This window comes from Mesoplodon bidens (assembly GCF_964165515.1).
Source record: "Mesoplodon bidens genome assembly, contig: HAP1_SCAFFOLD_96, whole genome shotgun sequence".
Lineage (NCBI taxonomy): Eukaryota > Metazoa > Chordata > Mammalia > Artiodactyla > Ziphiidae > Mesoplodon > Mesoplodon bidens.
The window spans coordinates 989302-1008044 of NW_027671845.1; the positions used below are offsets into that span (position 1 = coordinate 989302).

The 18743-nt window shown below is 42.1% G+C and overlaps 1 protein-coding gene, 1 long non-coding RNA gene and 1 pseudogene across 11 annotated transcripts in view; 2 read left to right on the plus strand and 1 right to left on the minus strand.

Moving 5' to 3' along the window:
- The window catches only part of LOC308610932, a 95101-nt gene extending 81645 nt beyond the window's left edge, over positions 1 to 13456 (plus strand). For 2 of the 8 annotated variants that reach the window (XR_014014702.1, XR_014014703.1), the window contains exons 4-5: positions 1684 to 1767; positions 2948 to 5031. This is a non-coding gene — a long non-coding RNA (uncharacterized lncRNA). Of the gene's footprint in view, positions 1 to 1683; positions 1781 to 2947; positions 5033 to 9398; positions 9471 to 13388 lie in introns of those variants that run through there. The other 6 variants (XR_014014704.1, XR_014014708.1, XR_014014701.1 and 3 more) reach the window with 5 other exon arrangements.
- The window catches only part of LOC308610914 (centrosomal protein of 78 kDa-like), a 558473-nt pseudogene that overhangs the window by 257499 nt on the left and 282231 nt on the right, over positions 1 to 18743 (plus strand). The window lies entirely within an intron of this gene.
- On the minus strand, positions 9293 to 17095 carry LOC308610922 (spermatogenesis-associated protein 31A6-like). 2 transcript variants are annotated; one of them, XM_081259905.1, is made up of 4 exons: positions 16951 to 17095; positions 12344 to 12401; positions 11706 to 11766; positions 9293 to 11477 (listed from the first exon to the last, which is right to left on the minus strand). In XM_081259905.1, the coding sequence occupies exons 1-4, from the start codon at positions 16975 to 16977 to the stop codon at positions 9458 to 9460; spliced, it is 2166 nt and encodes a 721-aa protein (XP_081116031.1). In that variant the 5' UTR covers positions 16978 to 17095; the 3' UTR covers positions 9293 to 9457. The 2 variants fall into 2 exon arrangements, with proteins under 2 accessions (XP_081116031.1, XP_081116030.1); XM_081259904.1 differs by lacking the exon at positions 16951 to 17095 and adding an exon at positions 13363 to 13851.

The following is an 18743-nucleotide window of genomic DNA, read 5'->3' on the forward strand; positions in this document are numbered from 1 at the left end:
GGGAATGTAAATTGGTTCAACCACTATGGAGAATATTATGGGATTCCTTAAAAAACTAAAAATAGAACTACCATATGATCCAGCAATCCTACTCTTAGGCATGTATCTGGAGAAAATTATACTTCCAAAAGATACATGCACCCCAGTGTTCAGTGCAGCACTATTCACAATAACCAGGATATGAAAGCAATTTAAATGTCCATTGACAGATGAATGGATAAAGAAGATGTGGTACATATATACAATGGAATATTACCCAGCCATAAAAATGAATGAAATAATGCCATTTGCAGTAACATGAATTGACATAGAGATTATCATACTAAGTGAAGTCATTCAGAGAAAGACAAATATCATATGATATCACTTATCTGTGGAATCTGAAAAAATGATACAAATGAACTTAATTACAAAAGAGAAACAGACTCACAGACTTAAAAAACAAACTTATGGTTACTAAAGGGAAAAGGTATGGGGAGGGATAAATTAGGAGTTTGGATTCACATATACACACTACTATATATAAAATAGATAATCAACAAGACCCTACTGTATAGCAAAGGGAACTCTACTCAATATTCTGTAGTAACCTATATGGCAAAAGAATCTGAAAAAGAATGGATATGTGTATATATATAACTGAATCATTTTGCTGTACACCTGAAACTAATTCAACATTAGTTGTAAATCAACTATACTTCAATATAAAATTAAAATTAAATTTAAAAAAAAAGAGATTAAAAAAAGAAGTGTCTTCCAATGCAAGGATCAGATCAAAGAACATGAATGGAATATTCCTACTGGGACGATTAGGAGGATAACACATCCTTGGTAGGTGCAGAGCCTGTTCACTTATCCTCTGACTTTCCTTGTTCCCTTTCTCTACTACATCCAATTAAGCAGATAAAAACTTTGAGAAAGCTGCCTCTTCCTTCACCAATGCCAAGCAGGACAAACTCAAAGAGCCATTTGTCTGTCTTCCTCTGATGTTGCTTCTTCATGTTTGAGCTATTGGGAGGAGAGAGAGGCAATAAATTCTCTTAATAAAAGCAAAAAATAAAAATAAGCCTATATGGTCAGTCACAATCCTTGCTATACTTATATAAATAAGACCAAGTTTATTGAATCTAGACTTATTTTGCAAACAAATTTGTCTTAATTTGGCTATCTTTGATAGAAATGAGGGTGATTTTAGAGAGAAAAATTATCTTTCGATAGAAACCAAAATACATATTGTGGATATTAGATTCTAGTGCTATTAATTTTCCTTGAAGTTTTGTTAATTACCTGAAAACTGGGCTGTATCCTGAATTTTTCTAGTTTCCTCCACTACCTGACTACAACTCTCCAAACTAATGTTTCCAAATTTTCTCCCACCCATTTGACTTGGAATAATTGAAACTAAAACTGCCTTTTTTTCTGAAGTCCTGCATACTGAAGGTAGACATCTTAATATAAACTTCAGAGAAATCTCCACAGCAGCTCATGTTTAGACAGTCTTCTTCGTTCCTGTTGCTATATGGACCACTCAGAAAGTTTACCTGAACATCTGATGGACATTCAAACTACAAAAGATGCTTTAACCCTGACATTTAGAGATCTTCTCAACTGTCTACCCTCAGAACTCAAAAACTGATATGAAATTTGCCTCAATTATTAACCATTGTTTTTTTGTCTCCATAGCAATGCCTCTTATTAAATACCTGATTGCTTGTACAGTAAGCTTAACTTCTACTTGGAAATACTGCTTTGGAAGAGAAAATTAAGGTAAAATGATCATATGGATGGACTCTAATCCAATATGACTTGTATCTTTATAAGGGGGGAATATTAGAACACAGACATGCACAGACTGAGGGGCAACCATGTGAGGACACAGCGAGAAGGTAGCCGTCAAAGGAGAGAGACCTCAAAGAAACTAAACTTGATACTTTGATCTTGGACTTCTAGCCTCTAGAACTATGAGAAAATATATTTTTGTTGTTTAAGCCACCTAGTAGCCAGTGTGGTCTTTTGTTATGGCAGCCCTAGCAAACAAATACAATCACTATTAGGGAAAAAAAAATCATGTGCTTTGTTATTCCAGTAGAATGATTTTAACACTGATTACTTCTTACCTTGAGATTATAAAAGACAGTGATAAACATTACTGTAGAGTATATATGAGTTGTGTCCTATGAAACAAAGGTAGTTAACAAACACCTCTCAGCTGTAGATGATGCCATGTGTTCATCTGATCAGCAAGAGGACATGAGTGGAAGGGAGAACCTTTTCTGCTTCAGACAAGCAACTTCCTGGGTTACCCTGAGTATGACAAAGAGGGCCATTGCTTGGGGACCAGGTCTCCAAGCAGTCACAACAGGCCTCAGGAACCCACAAGAAAACTGTGAAGGAAGAATATTACTAGCCAGGCCCATATGAATCTTTTCCTCCCATCACTGCTCTTTTGTGAAAAATTCTTCCAAATACACATTTTTGTCCCAAAATATCATGTTGGACGTTCGCTACTAGGAGCAAATTTTTCTAGCATCTCTGTTGGATGAATTTTCACACTTGCAAAATCACTCAGAAAAGAGTTCATCCTCCCAACACCTCCCCTGCACCAGTGTCCCCCTAAACAGCATCTGACCACAATATGAAGGAACTTACCTCCCAGGTAAACAGGTGCTTGAATGTGATTTAATTATCTCTGCATCCTCTCCCTGGTCTCCCTGTGAAATCCAGTCACCTCTTTGCATTAAAGCATTTCTGTGAGAAGCCCTGTAAGGTGCTGGCTATTCTCAATTCTGTCCTGCTGGTTTCTCTGAAGTGCCTAGAAGCTGTCCTCTCCACACACAAACTGTTCTGACAAACTTCATTTGAATGATTTGGATTTTAATTCTCAATTTGCTTCTGTTCCTAAGCCTTAAAGCTTTTTTTTTTTTTTTTTTTTTTTTTACCAATTCAGAAAAAAGCATCATTAAAAAAAAGACAAGGTTGGGCGTCCCTGGTGGCTCAGTGGTTGAGAGTCTGCCTGCCGATGCAGGGGACACGGGTTCGTGCCCTGGTCCGGGAAGATCCCACGTGCCGCGGAGCGGCTGGAGCCGTGAGCCATGACCGCTGAGCCTGCGTGTCCGGAGCCTGTGCTCTGCAACGGGAGAGGCCACAACAGTGAGAGGCCTGCGTACCGGAAAAAAAAAAAAAAAAAAAAAAAGACAAGGCTACTCGCAGATCTAACATGCTAAGCTTTAACTTAGTACGTTCTTAGGACTGATGTTTTCCAAGGAACAAACTTTCTTGTTTCCTGTGTACAAAAAGTGAGAAAAAATAAAAATAGTGGTATCTTCACAGTTGAGTTCTTAACATATTTTCTGATATATGTAAAAAGAGAAAAATTGGCAAAATGAGTACCAACATTTTTAAAAATAATAATTAAGCCTAAATCCCTGGATTTACCAATTTTATAAAATAAGAAAGTAACATTTTATAAAATACAATTTTATGAAATATGATTTTATAAAATTTGTTTAGCTAAGTAACAAATGATTTGCCCAAAAAACAGATTTAGCAGGTGGAGTCCAGGGGGCACATTCTACAAAATAAATTTATTGACACTGTAAAGGGTTACTAGCATAAAATTGTGGTGGGAATAAAAAGGGCAGTGACCTTCCTCCTGAAGTTTAGGAGTGATCCCTGAATTGAGAGATATCTGAGTTGAAGTGGTCACTGGAAACAAATGGTAGAGACAAATCACAGAGAGCAGACTGTATCAATTCCAGCTTCTGGACTCAGAGAAGGAAGGAAGAGCTTCAGATTTCATTGCAGAGAATGAGGCTGAGAAACTTTAAAATCAGATGCTTTTTCCCAGATCCAGGGGGCCAGCTAATGCACAAAAATGCTTAAAGCCACATAGGTATGTCACCTTTATTTCCTAGAGAAGATGTTAGCATTTTCTAAATCCTCATCTACCGTGCCTGGCATGCATTATTTTATAGCTTTCTGGAAGTTTCATCAGCACCACTGGTATATCTGTAGTACGATGTGTGTGTGGAGAGTACAGAATGCAGGTCCGGGCTGGGGGCAACGGACTCTTCTAGCTACCACAGTGAGTGGTGCCCCTGCAAACCTGAGTAAGGAAGACAACTTGCCTTTGGGTGGGTAGTGTTACAATCTGCATGTCTCGGGGCACAAATGTAAAGACCGACCCTGTTCTGGGAATGATGATGATTCTGACTGACCTCAAAGGGGTAATTATGAAACCCCTGGATCATCAGGATCTGGATGTTCCCTACTTTTTCCATGGTGTGATCATGACCGAAAGTGTGGCTGTAGATATCTGGGAACATTTCCAGAAATGTCCTCCTGTATGAGTTAATTATAAAGTAAATGTGTATAAAAGAGAAAATAATATTGAAACCTATCAAGGGGAGTAGATCTTAAGGGTTAATATTGTAGATGGACTACTTTGGAAAAAAATCTTTTTCCCTTGGAGTATTAAGAAGTCATCGCATAATTGCCATCTCTCCACATTTTGTTCTAGAGTGCCTGGTTTATTGATATCAGTGTGAGACCTGTTTTAAATAAAAATCTATTTGTAAAAAACCGGATCTGTAATATGTTCTAAATATCATTATAGTGTCTTTTAACTATAGATTAAAAATCACTTCATTTTCAACAAAATATTTTGATGTAAACATCAAATGTTTTGAAAACAAAGGGGATCTGTTTTTGTTGTTTTCTCTTTTATCTAATTTTTGTATCCATTTTGTCTGGGCATATTAAATGGTAAAAATATTGATAAGATTTGCACTAGGTGAATCTTCTTAAAAAGAAAATACTGAAGGCCACAGAGTCTGGGAATATTAATATCTTTTTAATAGATTGATCCCCCTTGATTTCTTATTCTGGAGTAAAGGTACAAGTTTTTCCATGAAAATTAGACACACAAATCATCTGACAGAATGTATGACAGATGGAAAATGATTGATGGGAATTTTGCTTTAACGCACATTGTTCGTTGTAATTTTGCCCAGCTTAATGAACTGTGAATTAATAATGAGGAGCAACACATTCAACGTATTATAGTAATAAAGTTCTTTTATGGACATTTTTCATGTTTCCAGACTTTCTTGGCCACGCTGAACAATTTTAACTCAAAGGATTAAGAAATAATCGCTTATTTCACTGTGTTAAAATAGTCAACTTTGAAAAGGATATTTTCCTGTATGACCTTTTTCCTAATTGATCCCGTTTGGTTCTGATCAGTAAACTTACCTGAGTAAGCTGCACCATTTAAACAAAGTGATCTGATAGAGCCTTAGGTGACGTACGTGACCACAGTCCATTGGTTTCTGCTTCAACGACGTAAGGGAGTAAAGGGAAAAACTAATACTGATACATTTTTTAATTAGGAGAATAGAAAAACTAAATTTCTTGTAGAAATAAGCCCAAAGAGTCCTCGTGCCAGCCCTGCTCCTCTTAAAACACCGCGACGCTGTAATACCAATGGAAAATCTGGGAGAGAACCAGCTGTCATTAAGATAGATTTTACCAAGGCAAGGACAATAGGTTGCTTATTAGCAGTGAGAAATCAGTAGTCTTTTAGAAGTGTGCCCTTTGGAACGTGTGAGCTATATAATAAATGAAAGCCTTTCATTATTCATTGTTATAAGCCAAATGTAGATTAAATGTACACTACCTTCAAGTCAGATATTAAGATATCCTTCCCTCAGTAATTTTGTGAGGTAACATGTATAATGTCAAGCATAGGCTAAGTCATATATTTTATAATCTTTCAAAACTTTTTAAAGCAATGTGTTAACCCTATAATGAATATAAAATGGATCCTAACTGCATGTCTTAGAAAATGTGCATTTCATAGAATTATTGAAGAATGAATCCTTAATAGCCCATCTTTTTTAATATGTTAGCTGAACGTTATGATTGTGTAATATCATTTTAGGGCATTACCACATTTTAAGAAATAAAATAATATTCAGAAGCATAATTTTGCCAGAATGTAAAATTTAAAACCAGAAATTTGACTTGTGAAAAATCCTCACATGATTATTGGCCTGTTAAAAACTAAAGCAAACCCCACAAACCTGATGCAAGGTATTATGTGCAAAATAACGTGCTAGCTACACAGCCCTCTGGGAAGTGAATGTGAGTCCGGATGCTTCTTTCTTGGTTTATTTCATTCCTAGAGTACCTTTGTTGCAGGTTTTTCTTATGTTTCCAAAGGAAACAAGTAAGCCATCTCAAGTTTAAGTTCTGTCCTCAATAAAGTAAAAAATGTGCCAGATACCATTTGACTGGATGATAACTAAACTGGACAAATATTTTCTCTCACTGGAGACTGACAGTGTTTTAGTTGTGCTTAAAATTTGTGATTCTCCTAAAAAAAGAGTACAAATGAAAACTTATGGTTACCAGGAGATAAGGGGGGAAGGATAAATTGGGAGATTGGGATTGACATATACACACGACTATATACAAAATAGGTAATAATAACCTACTGTATAGCACGGGGAACTCTACTCAATACTCTGTAATGGCCTCTATGGGAAAAGAATCTTTTAAAAAAGTGGACATATGTATATGTATAACTGGCTCCCTTTGCTGTACACCTGAAACTAACACAAATTTGTAACTCAACTATACTCCAATAAAAATCTTTTAAAATAAAAAAATAGAGTACTACATGCATTTCTAAGAAATAAACATTATTTTCTTCATTCTTCTAAAATAAATAAAAATAAAATAATGTAATATGTGATCTTCAAGCTAATGAACACCTAAGAATGAAATTTGAAAATCTACATTTGGAATGTATAATTCTTTTGTTCAGAGGCAGTGACATTCCAAAAGAACAAAACTTCTCAAACATTTCCCCATTTAGAGTAATGCTGACAGTGAGTGTCTGGTGGATCTCAGAGGGGCACAACTGATAATATATTTATCATGCTGCCAGTTTGCTAAGTGGTTTCATATTCACTAAGAAAGACTTGTCAATGGATACTGAAGAATAGATGTGAGGTCTCTGTGTGTTGTCTCTGGGTGAGATCTCTGTGTGAAGTCTCTGTATGAGGTCCCTTTGGAAGGTATCTCTGGGAAATCTGTTAAATCTGTGCTAGGTTTCTGTCTGAGGGTCTGTGAAGCAACATGAGGTCCCTGTGTGAGGTCTCAGTATGTGATCTCTGAGAAAGGTGTTTGCGTGAGAAGTCTCTCTTGAGAGGTGTGTCCGTGAAGTCTTTGTGTATTGTCTCTGGGTCTCTCCATTTCTTTTTTTCTTTTGGTCTCTCAATTTCTTGTCTTACTGTACCTTATGGAAGACGGAGCAGCAAGAGAAGGGCAAAGGGACTTGCTTCTTTCTGTTTTCTTGCTGTTCCATCAGCATCACCTGTCTGTGGCACTCTCCCAGCAGGAGCCAGGGGGGTCTAAGTCCAGCTTCCCCATATTCCCAGAACTCACTTCTGGGTGCCCCTGAGAGGACCCAGCAGCAGCCAGGCTCAGGTCCCAGCCCTGTCAACTCTTTCCTCTGGGTACCGACCCCTCCCACAAGCCCTGGCTCCACTCTCACTGCTCTGGCCGTTCTGGAGGCTGCCTTGGGAATCGGGGCCCAGAGGTAGGGCCTGGCTCCAGGGAGAAACCAGGGGTGTGAGCAGTCCTGTGCTCACTCTGCCCCCTCCACCCCAGGTCACAGCATTTCCACGTGTTGAGGGGCCTGACAGGGATGAGGGATGGGGTCCATTTCTGTTGTCATCTGGATCAGGGGCATCAGCTGGAACAGAAATCTCCACAATGAGAAAGACACCACCTGGAGCTGTGTCCACCATGCGCCCTGCACATGGCAGAAAACACCAAATCACTCTAGAGAAATTCTTCCTCATCTCCCTGCTTTTCCATATGGATGGGGGTCAGGAGACAAGAAAAGCTGTGCCAGAAGCAGATCAGTGGAACACTCCTGGATTGCACCCGGCCCCATCCACTTTGCACAGGTCACCTCCACACCACCACGAATCCTGTCTGATTGCTTCTTCACCTGCCAGGCTCTGGGGTGATCAAGGACTGGGAGACAGGCAAGGCTTACTACACAATCACAAGCCAGTCCCCACCTCTCCCCTGGAGCAGTCCTTGGGCCATGTGTTTATGTGAAGGTCACCAGACTAGGAGTCACATCCCAAGTTCCCTAGTCCTGGCTTTTACACCTATTGTTAAGTTATCCTTTCTAAAAGTCAAGAGGTGATGATGTGTAAGCTTATTAAATATAGTATTAAGAGATTCACCTTCCCTGATTTGCTTTACTTCTATAAGTTTGACCTTCTGTTTTGACCTAAAGGTGGTTTCTCTAGGTCTGTGATCTTAGAGTTGGAATAGGGTAGAGACCCTGGCGTGGGGCCATGGTGAGCTACTGGACCCTTAACTTTTCCTCCCCTTTAGGCCTTTAGATGGTGGTTGTATGTCAGGGGGCTGTTCTTTCAGAACTGCAATTTATGGGAATCTGGTACCACTTTGCCTCCTTCCTTGGATCCAATGATTTTTCTACACCTACATCCCACCCTAAATTCACAGTGTTTGACCATCAGATAGTTACTACCCACAGTCACACCCCTATTCCATTCATCCAAAACTCCTTCTCTGGGGTTAACATAGAGTGGAAGGTAGGTGACCCATGAACGCAGCCATTCATTTATATGGGACTGGACTCAACACAGCCCTCAGCAGCCTCCCTGATACTCCCCCCACCTACACACACAGAGCTGGAAATGCCATCCTTGTTGCTGCTCTAAAGTGTAGGAAAAACAGAGGTGGGGGAGGGTGATGCTGTACATTTTATTATGGCTAAGCTAAAAGGGGTTCATAGGGCATACCTCAATCCCAACCTTCATCAGAGAGAGAAGGAACTCTTAAGAGCAGATGCTGTATATTCCCTACCAAGAGATCCAGGGGCAAGATTTCTCCTGTTTCTGAACTCAGAGCCCATACTCTATTCCCCCCAAACTTCCATCCACTTGGCTCTGACACTTCCTGGAGCCTGAATTGGAATGTCCGGCCCTATCGTGTAAACCTATCCACTACAGTTGCATAAAGTTCAAAGTAGCATAGAAGGAGGAGAAAGACTGGTTGAACCAGATCCTTGGGTGTGGGTTTCATAGGTTTTTCCCGTCTCATTGTTAGAGTAATTTTGGTTTGTGTAATGACGGTATTATAAGGTGCAATGAAGGGACACAAGGAGCAAGCTTGTGATGCTACTGTCCACCTCCCTCCATGCCCCTCCCTTCTAGAAGACAAAGTGCACAAACAGACAGCAGCCATTACACTATGCTTTTATTAGAAAAAAATATATATATATATACATGTATTGGGGAACATTAAATATCTTGGATGTGCTAAGGAGAAAATCATTTTCTCTACAGGGACTGAATTTTTACTTGGAGACATGTCTTCCTACTAAAGGAAAGACTAAAGAAGGATTTTACTGTCGACCAGGCAAGACACCTCCCCAAAGATGACAATGCCTTGGACAGTGTTGATGGTGGGCTGGGGCACCTGGAATCCTTGGCCCATACTGGCAGGTACTAACTGGAAACAAACTCTTCTTGGGTGGCAAGGATGGGAGGCACCTTAGGCCCAGCTGCTCATCGTCGAACCTTACACTTTTCAAACTATGTTGGTGTCTGACTTCCCTTTCCCTGATAGAACAACTCTGGCCCTTGGAGGTGGCTTTATGACTGCAGGCTGTATAACCCATCATTCTCCGTTGCTCTGGGTAGGAGGTAAGCCTATGGCAGCAGAAACACCCACATACTGGGACTTGGAATTCCAGTTTGTGTTCATTTAACTTTGTGGCATGAAGTCCATGGTGAATTGCTCTTTTTTCTTCTGGGATCTGTCCAACAGCTGTCATGAGTGCCTGACCCTCAGCAGTCTCACTCTTCAAGATTGATCTGCTTTTGACTGATCCGTGGCTCTGGGCAGTGGCTGATATGGGCTTGAATTTTTGCAGAGCATCTCGACCATTGACTTTTTTATTGGGGAAAATCCACTTTAAAAATAGCCTCATCCTTTTTCTGAAGAGGCTTTCTGGAGGGCTATGTTTCTTCTCTGGCATGAGCTGGAGACATCTGCTCCCAATAGAGTCTGTTATTCCCCTGACCTGGGCAGGGTGGCTCATACTTCCAGCTTGAGAGGTCCCTAATTCTTTAAACCTTTCTTCATGCTCTCCTGGTTTATGCCTCCTACAGTCCTCTCTTTTGTAAGTAGGGGCAATCATCTTGCTCTGGCTCTTCCATGAGTCTTGGAGTTTTGAAGTTTTGGGCTCCTGCTGCCCTAGGTTGCTCCTTTGGGCTTCCATAAGGCCACTTGGCTCCTGGGAAGCTAACCTGTCTCTGGTGGGGACTCTCTGGGGATGGCACTGAGGCACCTGAGAAGCCAAGTTGTCTGCAGCAAGGAACATGTGTTTGGGAAAGTCCTGAATCTGGTTGTCTGACTGTACCTTTACTTTGGAGTTAAACTCACTAGCAACCCCCATGTTAAGGCATGGCTCACCAGGATGTTGGAAAACAGACATTCTAGGTAGTAGGAAACTTTTACTGGGCCCTGGCACCTCTAAACTCCTCATATGTACATTTGTGGTTTGGGATTTTGTCAACACTTTGGTTTCCAAGATAACACTAGACTGTGGTTGAAGAGCAGGAGACTCCTTGGCCTCCACAGCCTCCCTGGCCTCTTCACCTCTCAAAGATTGGGATCCTAAGTTCACCTCCATCACTGTTACCCTATGGCAGGGGTCTCCTGAGGCCTGACCACCACTCTCCTCTGTTGGCTCATTCCTGACCATTGCTGAACTTGGACCTGGCTCTAGGCTGTCCCTCTTGACCCATTCCACAGTCTCACTCTTCCAGGTTCTGCCCACAAGGCTGAGTGTGAGGGACTGAGAAGGTGGCCTGCCCTCCTGTCCAGTCAGAGAAGCCTTTGAGGGCCCATGGTAGTCAGCAGATGGAATCGCTCCCAGGGCACTCTGGATTTCCTTACACACAGTTGAGGGGACAAGGAGAGGCCTCTTCAGGGTAGGAACTGACTCTTCTGTTATCACCTTCTCTCCTGAATGAGCCTGAGGAGGTTTCTCCAGGAACTCAGCACACTTGACTGTTGAGTGGGACCCAGACACACAGGTGGCTGAAGGGGAAGAGGCAAACTGCAGAACGGTGGAGGGTTGGAGCTTTTTCAGCTTCAAGAGATTTATGGGCTTGAGGACCTTGAGGGGGAGGGTCCACCTGTGCTTTACCCAAAACCTTCTAATATGTGCTCCCAGCACCTCTCGAGTGTCTGGATCAAGGAAGGAAACCCTACAGGAGGTGTTCATGCAGGGTTCCCAACCCTTCAAGCAGTATCTTCCACAGGCTCCAGCAGGCACTGCTTTGCACGTCTCACCAGGAGGGTCTTGACATGAGAGCTGATGAAAGTTGCCCTTGCCAGGAAGCCTCCCCAGGCAGCTGTAGGAGAGCAGATGGGGCCAGGATGGCTGGACAGGACAGGCAGGGGTGGGCACCTGTAGCCCAAGAACCCTCCACTGCCCCCACACTGACTTCATAATGCTCCTGCTGTCCCTCACCCTAGGGCTTTAGCCACGCCCTCCCATGGCTCCCCCTCCCAGGGCTGGGGTCACATTATAGGCTCTGGGAGGAAGGACGACCCAAGAGAGAAGGGGAAAGATTCTTTACCTTTGCAGAAGTGAAACCAGGTTGTGAGTCCCCTCCAGTTCTTCCAGGCAATCTCTGCAAGCTGGAAATCAGGAGACTGGGTCATGGTGGTGAAGGCAGAGGCCTAAGAGTCTTTCAGGAGGCTGAATGCAATGGCCCTTTAAGGGAAATCTTTGGAGGATTAGACTCTGGAGCCCAAGTATCAGTGTCCAAGGCCACATGTCCCTGACAGTGATGGTAAGCCTCACTTGAAAAGGGTTTGTCCTTTGCAAAGTGCCTTCACGTTAATTAACCCCTGTAGCCCTTACAACTGCCGTGTAGGGGAGAAAGGTCAGTGGTCATCACACAGAGGAATCTGAGCAAAGTTAAACAACTTGTCCACAGTTGGACTTGAAGGTCCCACTTCCCAACCCAGGCACCAATGGTCCACCACAGTCCACACACCCCATTTCTAGGTCCTCATGGCTTCATTCTAAGCACAAATTTCTGGGAAGTATCTGGGCTCTGATCTCCTTCCAACGAGCCTTCCCAAGGCTCTGTTTCCTGAAGAATAAGCTCTGCCACTGGCATCCTCAGAGACCGTGAAGCTGGGCCCTCAGGATTAGGAGAGATGGAAGCTAACTCTCGGGGGCACGCAGGGCTGAATGGCAAAGGCTTACCTTTCAAAGATCCACTTTTCTTCCTACTCCTGCTCCTCCCCTTCAGCTCTACTTGATGCTGAGAGAGAAGAAAAAATGAGGGGCTAACACCCAACTCTCACTGTTCTCTATCTAGGCAAGCTGTGTTCATGAACAACATGACTTTCTACATTTAACTAAAACTCTGTGGGGTTTTTTCCCCTTTTACTTATTTTTAAAGTGGATAAAAATATTTTCAGTTTTTCTTCTTTGAAGAGTGCAAAGAAGGATTTTTTTTTTTTTTTTTTGCGGTACGCGGGCCTCTCACTGTTGTGGCCTCTCCCGTTGCGGAGCACAGGCTCTGGACGCACAGGCCCAGCGGCCATGGCTCATGGGCCCAGCCGCGCCGCGGCATGTGGGATCCTCCCGGACCGGGGCACGAACCCGCGTCCCCTGCATTGGCAGGCGGACTCTCAACCACTGCACCACCAGGGAAGCCCAAGAAGGATTTTTTAAGTTTTAATCACCATAGATTTCTTCTGTCACTGTTCCTCTGATCAAGAAACACACACATTCTCAGACCTAAATGCCCACGTGAGCTTTGTCAGATAGGATTCTGCTTCCCAAGGCCAGACCTCCACTCCAGCCTCCTCTCAGGCTCTCAGGGGCTCAGCATTGCCCTTAGATCAGCCCCAACACAGAGGAAGGTCTCACTTGAGACACCCGCTGTGGGAAGGTGGCTGGTGAACCAGGGCTCAGGGGTCAGGCTTCCTGCAGAGATTGAACTCTTAGTAATCCAGTCCTTAACCATTAGTCCCTGCATTGGGGACTTGCCCTGGAGCCCTCTACCATACCTGAACTCCTGGTCTACGATCTTAGGCTAGAAATCCTCATGCCCACTCTAACCCCTCTCTGGCCTGGCTTTTCCCTAGAAGGATGATGTTCTCTACTTTTCTGAGAGTTCCCATCTCAGGAGTCTCTCTAGGTGGTTTAGAAAAGTGGAAATAAGAATAAGAAAAAAAGAGATAATCTCTGCTGGGATTAAGCCAAAGGTTTCTTACCTTCCTGATGTTTCTATGTTTCCTAGGTGGTGCTAAGAATGGATTACTCTGGAAGCAGGGGAGTAACATTAGGAAGAGCCCCAGTCCACACAGGAACCCAAGGATGATATCAATCACCCAGGAAGTTGGGCTGGATCTCAGCCAGATAGCAACAGTGTTTTTCAAAGAAAAGAGATTCTCCATCTTCTGAACTGCATTGCTGCCCTCAGGCAACAGAGCACTGGGAGTTCGCTTGATGGCAGAACCCCAGGCCTTCATCACAGAGCTGTGGCCTTGTCACAAAGGGCTCCTGAGTGTGGGGGAGGGGCAATAAGAAAAAGAGGCTGAATCACTGCCCCTCCTTCCCATCCAGACCCACAGACACCTGCACCCTCCTGGGGCTTCCAGATCCCTCCTTCCAACCACTCTCATCCTGTCAGAGAGACCTTAGCCAATTTTCTGTTCATTCCATCTGGAACCTGGTTCCTTCATCCATTAGAGACCTTTACTTGAGGCCCGCCAACGTGATAACTCTTGAACATCTTAAGCTGACCCTGGAAGACTGGCTGTTTCACAGACATTTTTACTCAGGATTTCCTTTGTCCTCAGCTCCAACTTTCCCACATCATGTTTGTGTCTTGTGTAAACCCAGGGATAGAACTTGAATTTCTTTTACACTTATTTAGTTTTGTGAATTTTGAATAGTGTATGTTTTGCCTCATTTTCTATCAGAGGGAACTACACACAAAAATTAAAATAATTTATTTTTCAAAATTCGTAAGTATGAAAGAATGATAAATAGTTATGTAATAGGGAAGAACAAATCTGACTCCACATCAGATCTTTTTTACTTTAATCTTTATGCTTTGTTGCCTGAGCTAACTCTGTCCATCCCTGTGACCCAGGCTGGTTCTGCACTTTTTGTAAAACAATGTTGCCTAGAGCCTGAAATGTACAGGATAGCCTATTTCTAAGGCTCTGACTTTTAAGAGCCCATTCATGGAGATTAAAAGTTGCAGAACAGAGAAGAATAATTGTTTTGTTGGCGGTTTACAGGAACACGTGACCTGACCAGGATCTGACCCATCTGGCCAGCTGCTAGAACAAAGGATCCAACACCAAGATATTTGCAACAATTAGCCATGCCCCTCCCTCACCTTGCCTTTAAAAAGGCTTTGCTGAAAGCCTTCAGGGAGTTTGGGGTTTTTCCTGGGCATGAGCCACGTGTCTTCTTGCATGGCACTGTGTAAACCTTTCTCTGCTCCAAACTCTGATGTTTCAGTATTTAGCCTCACTGTGCATCAGGCACACAGACTTGCATCTGGTAACAGTTAAACCTTCAAATGATATTTTTGTAAGTTTGTAGTGTTTATAATTCTGGAGTTAGTAAATCTTTAAACTGCACAAAAACTTTTGGGACACACTGCAAACACGCACACACACACACGTACTCATTTTCCTTAACCAATCTAGTACTTTCAAATCCAATAATCCATAATTTTCTACTTAAAAAAAATCTTTCATATGTTGTCTCAACCCAACTTCTTAGTTTGCAACGATAAGACAGTCCCCACTCTCCAGATAAATTTTGAAATATGTGGTCTTAATCCATTAGGGCTGCTATAACAATATACCATAGACTGGGTAGATTAAAGACAACAGACATTTATTATCACAGTTCTGGAGGCTGGGAAGCCCAAGATCGAGTCACCAGTATGGCCACCTCGTAGTGAGAGCTCTCTTCTTGGTTCACAGCTGGAGCCTTCTCTCTGTATCCTCATATGATGGGAGGAGGCTAGAGATATCTCTGGAGTCTCTTTTATAAGGCACTAATCCCATTCATGAAAGCTCATAAGCACTTTTGCACGGCCCCGCCTCCTATCTTTAAGAGGTAGGATTTCAACATGTAAATTTTGAGAGAACATTAACATTCAGACATGTGCACTCATTCTATACCCGGAAGCTAGGAATGGGTTAGGGTGAGCCAAGGTCCTGACCCTAAAGGGCTGTAGGGTGAAGAGTAGGACTAGGGGTCAAACCCTTGGGGCTGAGCCAGGTCTTGAGCAGCCTCTTCAGATATCCCTAGTGTGTTATGTATGTATTCTCTTTTCTGAGTGTGCCTTGCCTTTCCTGCCCCATCCTCCCAGGCCCCTGAAGCTTCAAGTCCAGCCTGAACCATAGAGAAAGGGAGCTTTGAGTCTTACACAAAATTCCCTTATGACACCACTTCCTATCCCTTAGCAGTAACACAAGATTCACTGAAGGATTCACATGGTAAATATGTCTTAATGCCCCATGAGGGCTCTAAAATAATGTGTATTCTCTGCTTGTTGGTCATAATTTTATACAGTTTTAGTGGGAACGTGGGCATGTGAGTTTGTTTGGCTATATTGCCATGAATGTGCACTTTCACAAACATATCTCCTACATCTACTATTTTTCCTATGGTCTTTTCCTCCCATATGATATTCTCACCTTAATTCTTAACCTTTTATCAAAATTTAGACTTAGGTCTGTCACCATGTGGACATTCTTTGTAACAAAATAGCTTCAACCGAGGAGGTCAGTGGAAGGCCTGGACCAGCTATCTTGGTTCCATGATAGTAAGCAAAGGATCGCAAACTCCCATGTTAAGCTTAAGCAGAAAGCAAAGTTTATTTAAGCGTGGGTACACTCTCAGAGAGGGAGAGAGAAGGAGAGAGAAAGAGCAGGCTGTTTCTGAGAACAGGCTATTTCAGCGAAGTGAAGCAAGCCGAAAGCAAAGTATATCGAAGCAAAGGTACACTCTCGGGGTGGGGGGGGGATGGGTCTACTGTTTCTGCAAATTGAAAGCAGCATTCCTAGAAAGGCTTACGAGCGCTTTTAAGGAGCATTTTGCAGAGAGGTGGGGGTGAGTGACAAGGATCATTATTTGATTGACAGTCCTGAGCTATGGAACAAGTTTTCTGCTGCGCATGCTCTCATCCTTGAATCCCCAGGAAATGGTGGGGGGAGGGGCAAAACCACATGTAATTTATTGTAATTACGGTATAATGAGTTTGGATTTACTATAGGTTATACGCCTGTCTGGTCTGGGCGTGCACAGCCTGGAGAAGTCCCCTGGTGTTGCTGTGCCTCTCTTTATCAGGGTAAGCTGCCCACCACCCGGCCATAGTTTCTCCCGTTCTGGGTGGAGTCAAGGGAGGGTCCCCAGGCGGCTGCGTGTGACTCAATTTCTTCTTCGTGTCTTTCCCGCCACTGTCACCTCCTTGCTGCTAACGTCTGACTAACTACCTAACAGGTCTTCTTTGCATTCATATTTGCTCCCTAAATTGTCTCTATGACTTTATTTTCAATATGTTTTGTTTGATGGGGTTTTTTTTGAAATTTAAAAATCTTATGATAACATTTACCTTGATTTATTTAATTATTGTTCTACTGTAATTGATTTCTGCCATCTTATATTATGCTTTATTTTCTACATTTTCTTTATTGTTTCTTTTTTTCCCTTCTTTGGCATCTTCCATTTTACAGGTCAAGGGTACTTATGTTTGTTTGACATTTGGGAATTTTTAGTATTGTAATGGTTTTATATCTTGAATTATGTTAATTTTCTCCTCAATTTCTTACCCGTGGATGAAAAATGTTCCCTGCCATATGAGTAGACAAAGGATGTTGCAGTCATCAAGTCAGACGTCAAAGCAGGAACCCTCAACTGTGCACCTTGAGGGGATTCGGGATGGAGAAAAACAGGGTACTGGTTCTAGAGTTAAGGTGCATATCAAAGGACTGATTTCACGGAGCCCAGATTCTTTCATCTTCTCATACATAGAGAAGTGCTAAAGTCCTTAACTTGAGAGGTCTAGTTTTCTTTAATTAATAGTAACCTTTTGATGTTCTGACTACCTGGTTTTGGTTGACTCCTCCCTTAGGTCTTCTGAGCAGTTCCTCAGAGTGATCTGACAGGCTGTGTTCTGGGCTTAAGTCCTCAGAAAATCTGCCAAATAAAACATAATTCTCCTTTTGGGCTGTGCATAGTTTTCACTCAGCAGTCTTGGCAACCAATGAAGGGGCCCAGAACAGACTTTTCTTCTTTGCCTGAACTCTATGAGGATCCAGAGTCCTGGCACCAGCAGAGGCTTCTTGGGCCTGTCCGCTTTCTCAGAGAGTCCAGACGAATTTGGGTGAGTATCTCCTGGTTCTTGGATCTCCAGTTTTGGTTGATGATCCTAAGTTTTATTCAGTGGTGTTAAACTCTTCTCTTGAGTAGTAGGTTATCCTTGAAACTTGGTTTCAAGAAGAAGTACCTGGGTCATCCTCAGTGAAAGACACTGGGAAGATTTTTACTCAGTTTAAACACTGAGAGCTTAACCTCGGTAGAAAAACACTGGGAAGACTTTTGCTCAAGTGGGTTAGCTTCACTTAAAAGACACTGGGAAGATCTTGCTCAGTTTAGACACTGCGTGGTTTATCCTCAGTTGAAAGACTGGGGAGACTTTGCTCAGGTGAAAGACACTGAGTAAAAGTTGGACTGGGTAATTAGGTGGAAGACTAACCTGTCTTCCTTGAATTGGCTACTTTAATAGAGTTTGTCAAAATAAAAGTGATCTTCACAAATTGAACTCAGAATGGGGAACTTAGCTTTCAATACAAAAGGAAAAGGAACAACAACAGATTTCCAGCCTCCAACGGATATCCTGGCCAGGTTTATGTACATACAAAACTTACATTTACAAGTGCTTACTTTCTTGGGACTTAAAGAAAATCTTGCCCTAAAAATGACTAAGATAGGACTCTTTTATTGCATATGCAGTTAAGTTAGAAAAAGCTGGCTTGATAAAAACATCTTTTCAGAATTCTGACTTCAAAAAAACAAAAGGCTTTCTAGGGGAAACTTGCATTTCTCTTCCTGTGTCTTTGAAATATTAAGTGTTCTGATATTCTTCAGTGTGTGTGTGTGTGTGTGTGTGTGTGTGTGTGTTTTGAGAACTTGGTCACTACCATCCAAAAGTACTTATATGGTGTACATTTGCCAATTTCCTCACTTCCATTGTGAAAGGAGTTCCCTATTCCTAAGAAAATGGACCTATGTCTGACTGACACACAAGATGGAGATGTATCCCAGTGCATTTATATATGTATATCTATTAAATTTATGTATATATATATAATGCCTAATGGAAACATCTCAGATGTTCTATTTGGTATTTTTCTTTAATTTTACTTATAAAATTGTGACCATTTTTTAATTCAAAAGAGGAGAACCTTAAAAATTAATTAAGAAGACATCCTCAGTAGTCTAAGGTTCAGAGTGACTTGGCAGAGAAAATTGCTGAATGGTTAGATAATAGTGCTGGTATGCTTGGCTATTGTAACACTTTACATTTGAGTTTCTCTTCCTTGAAATTACAAGATCTATATGA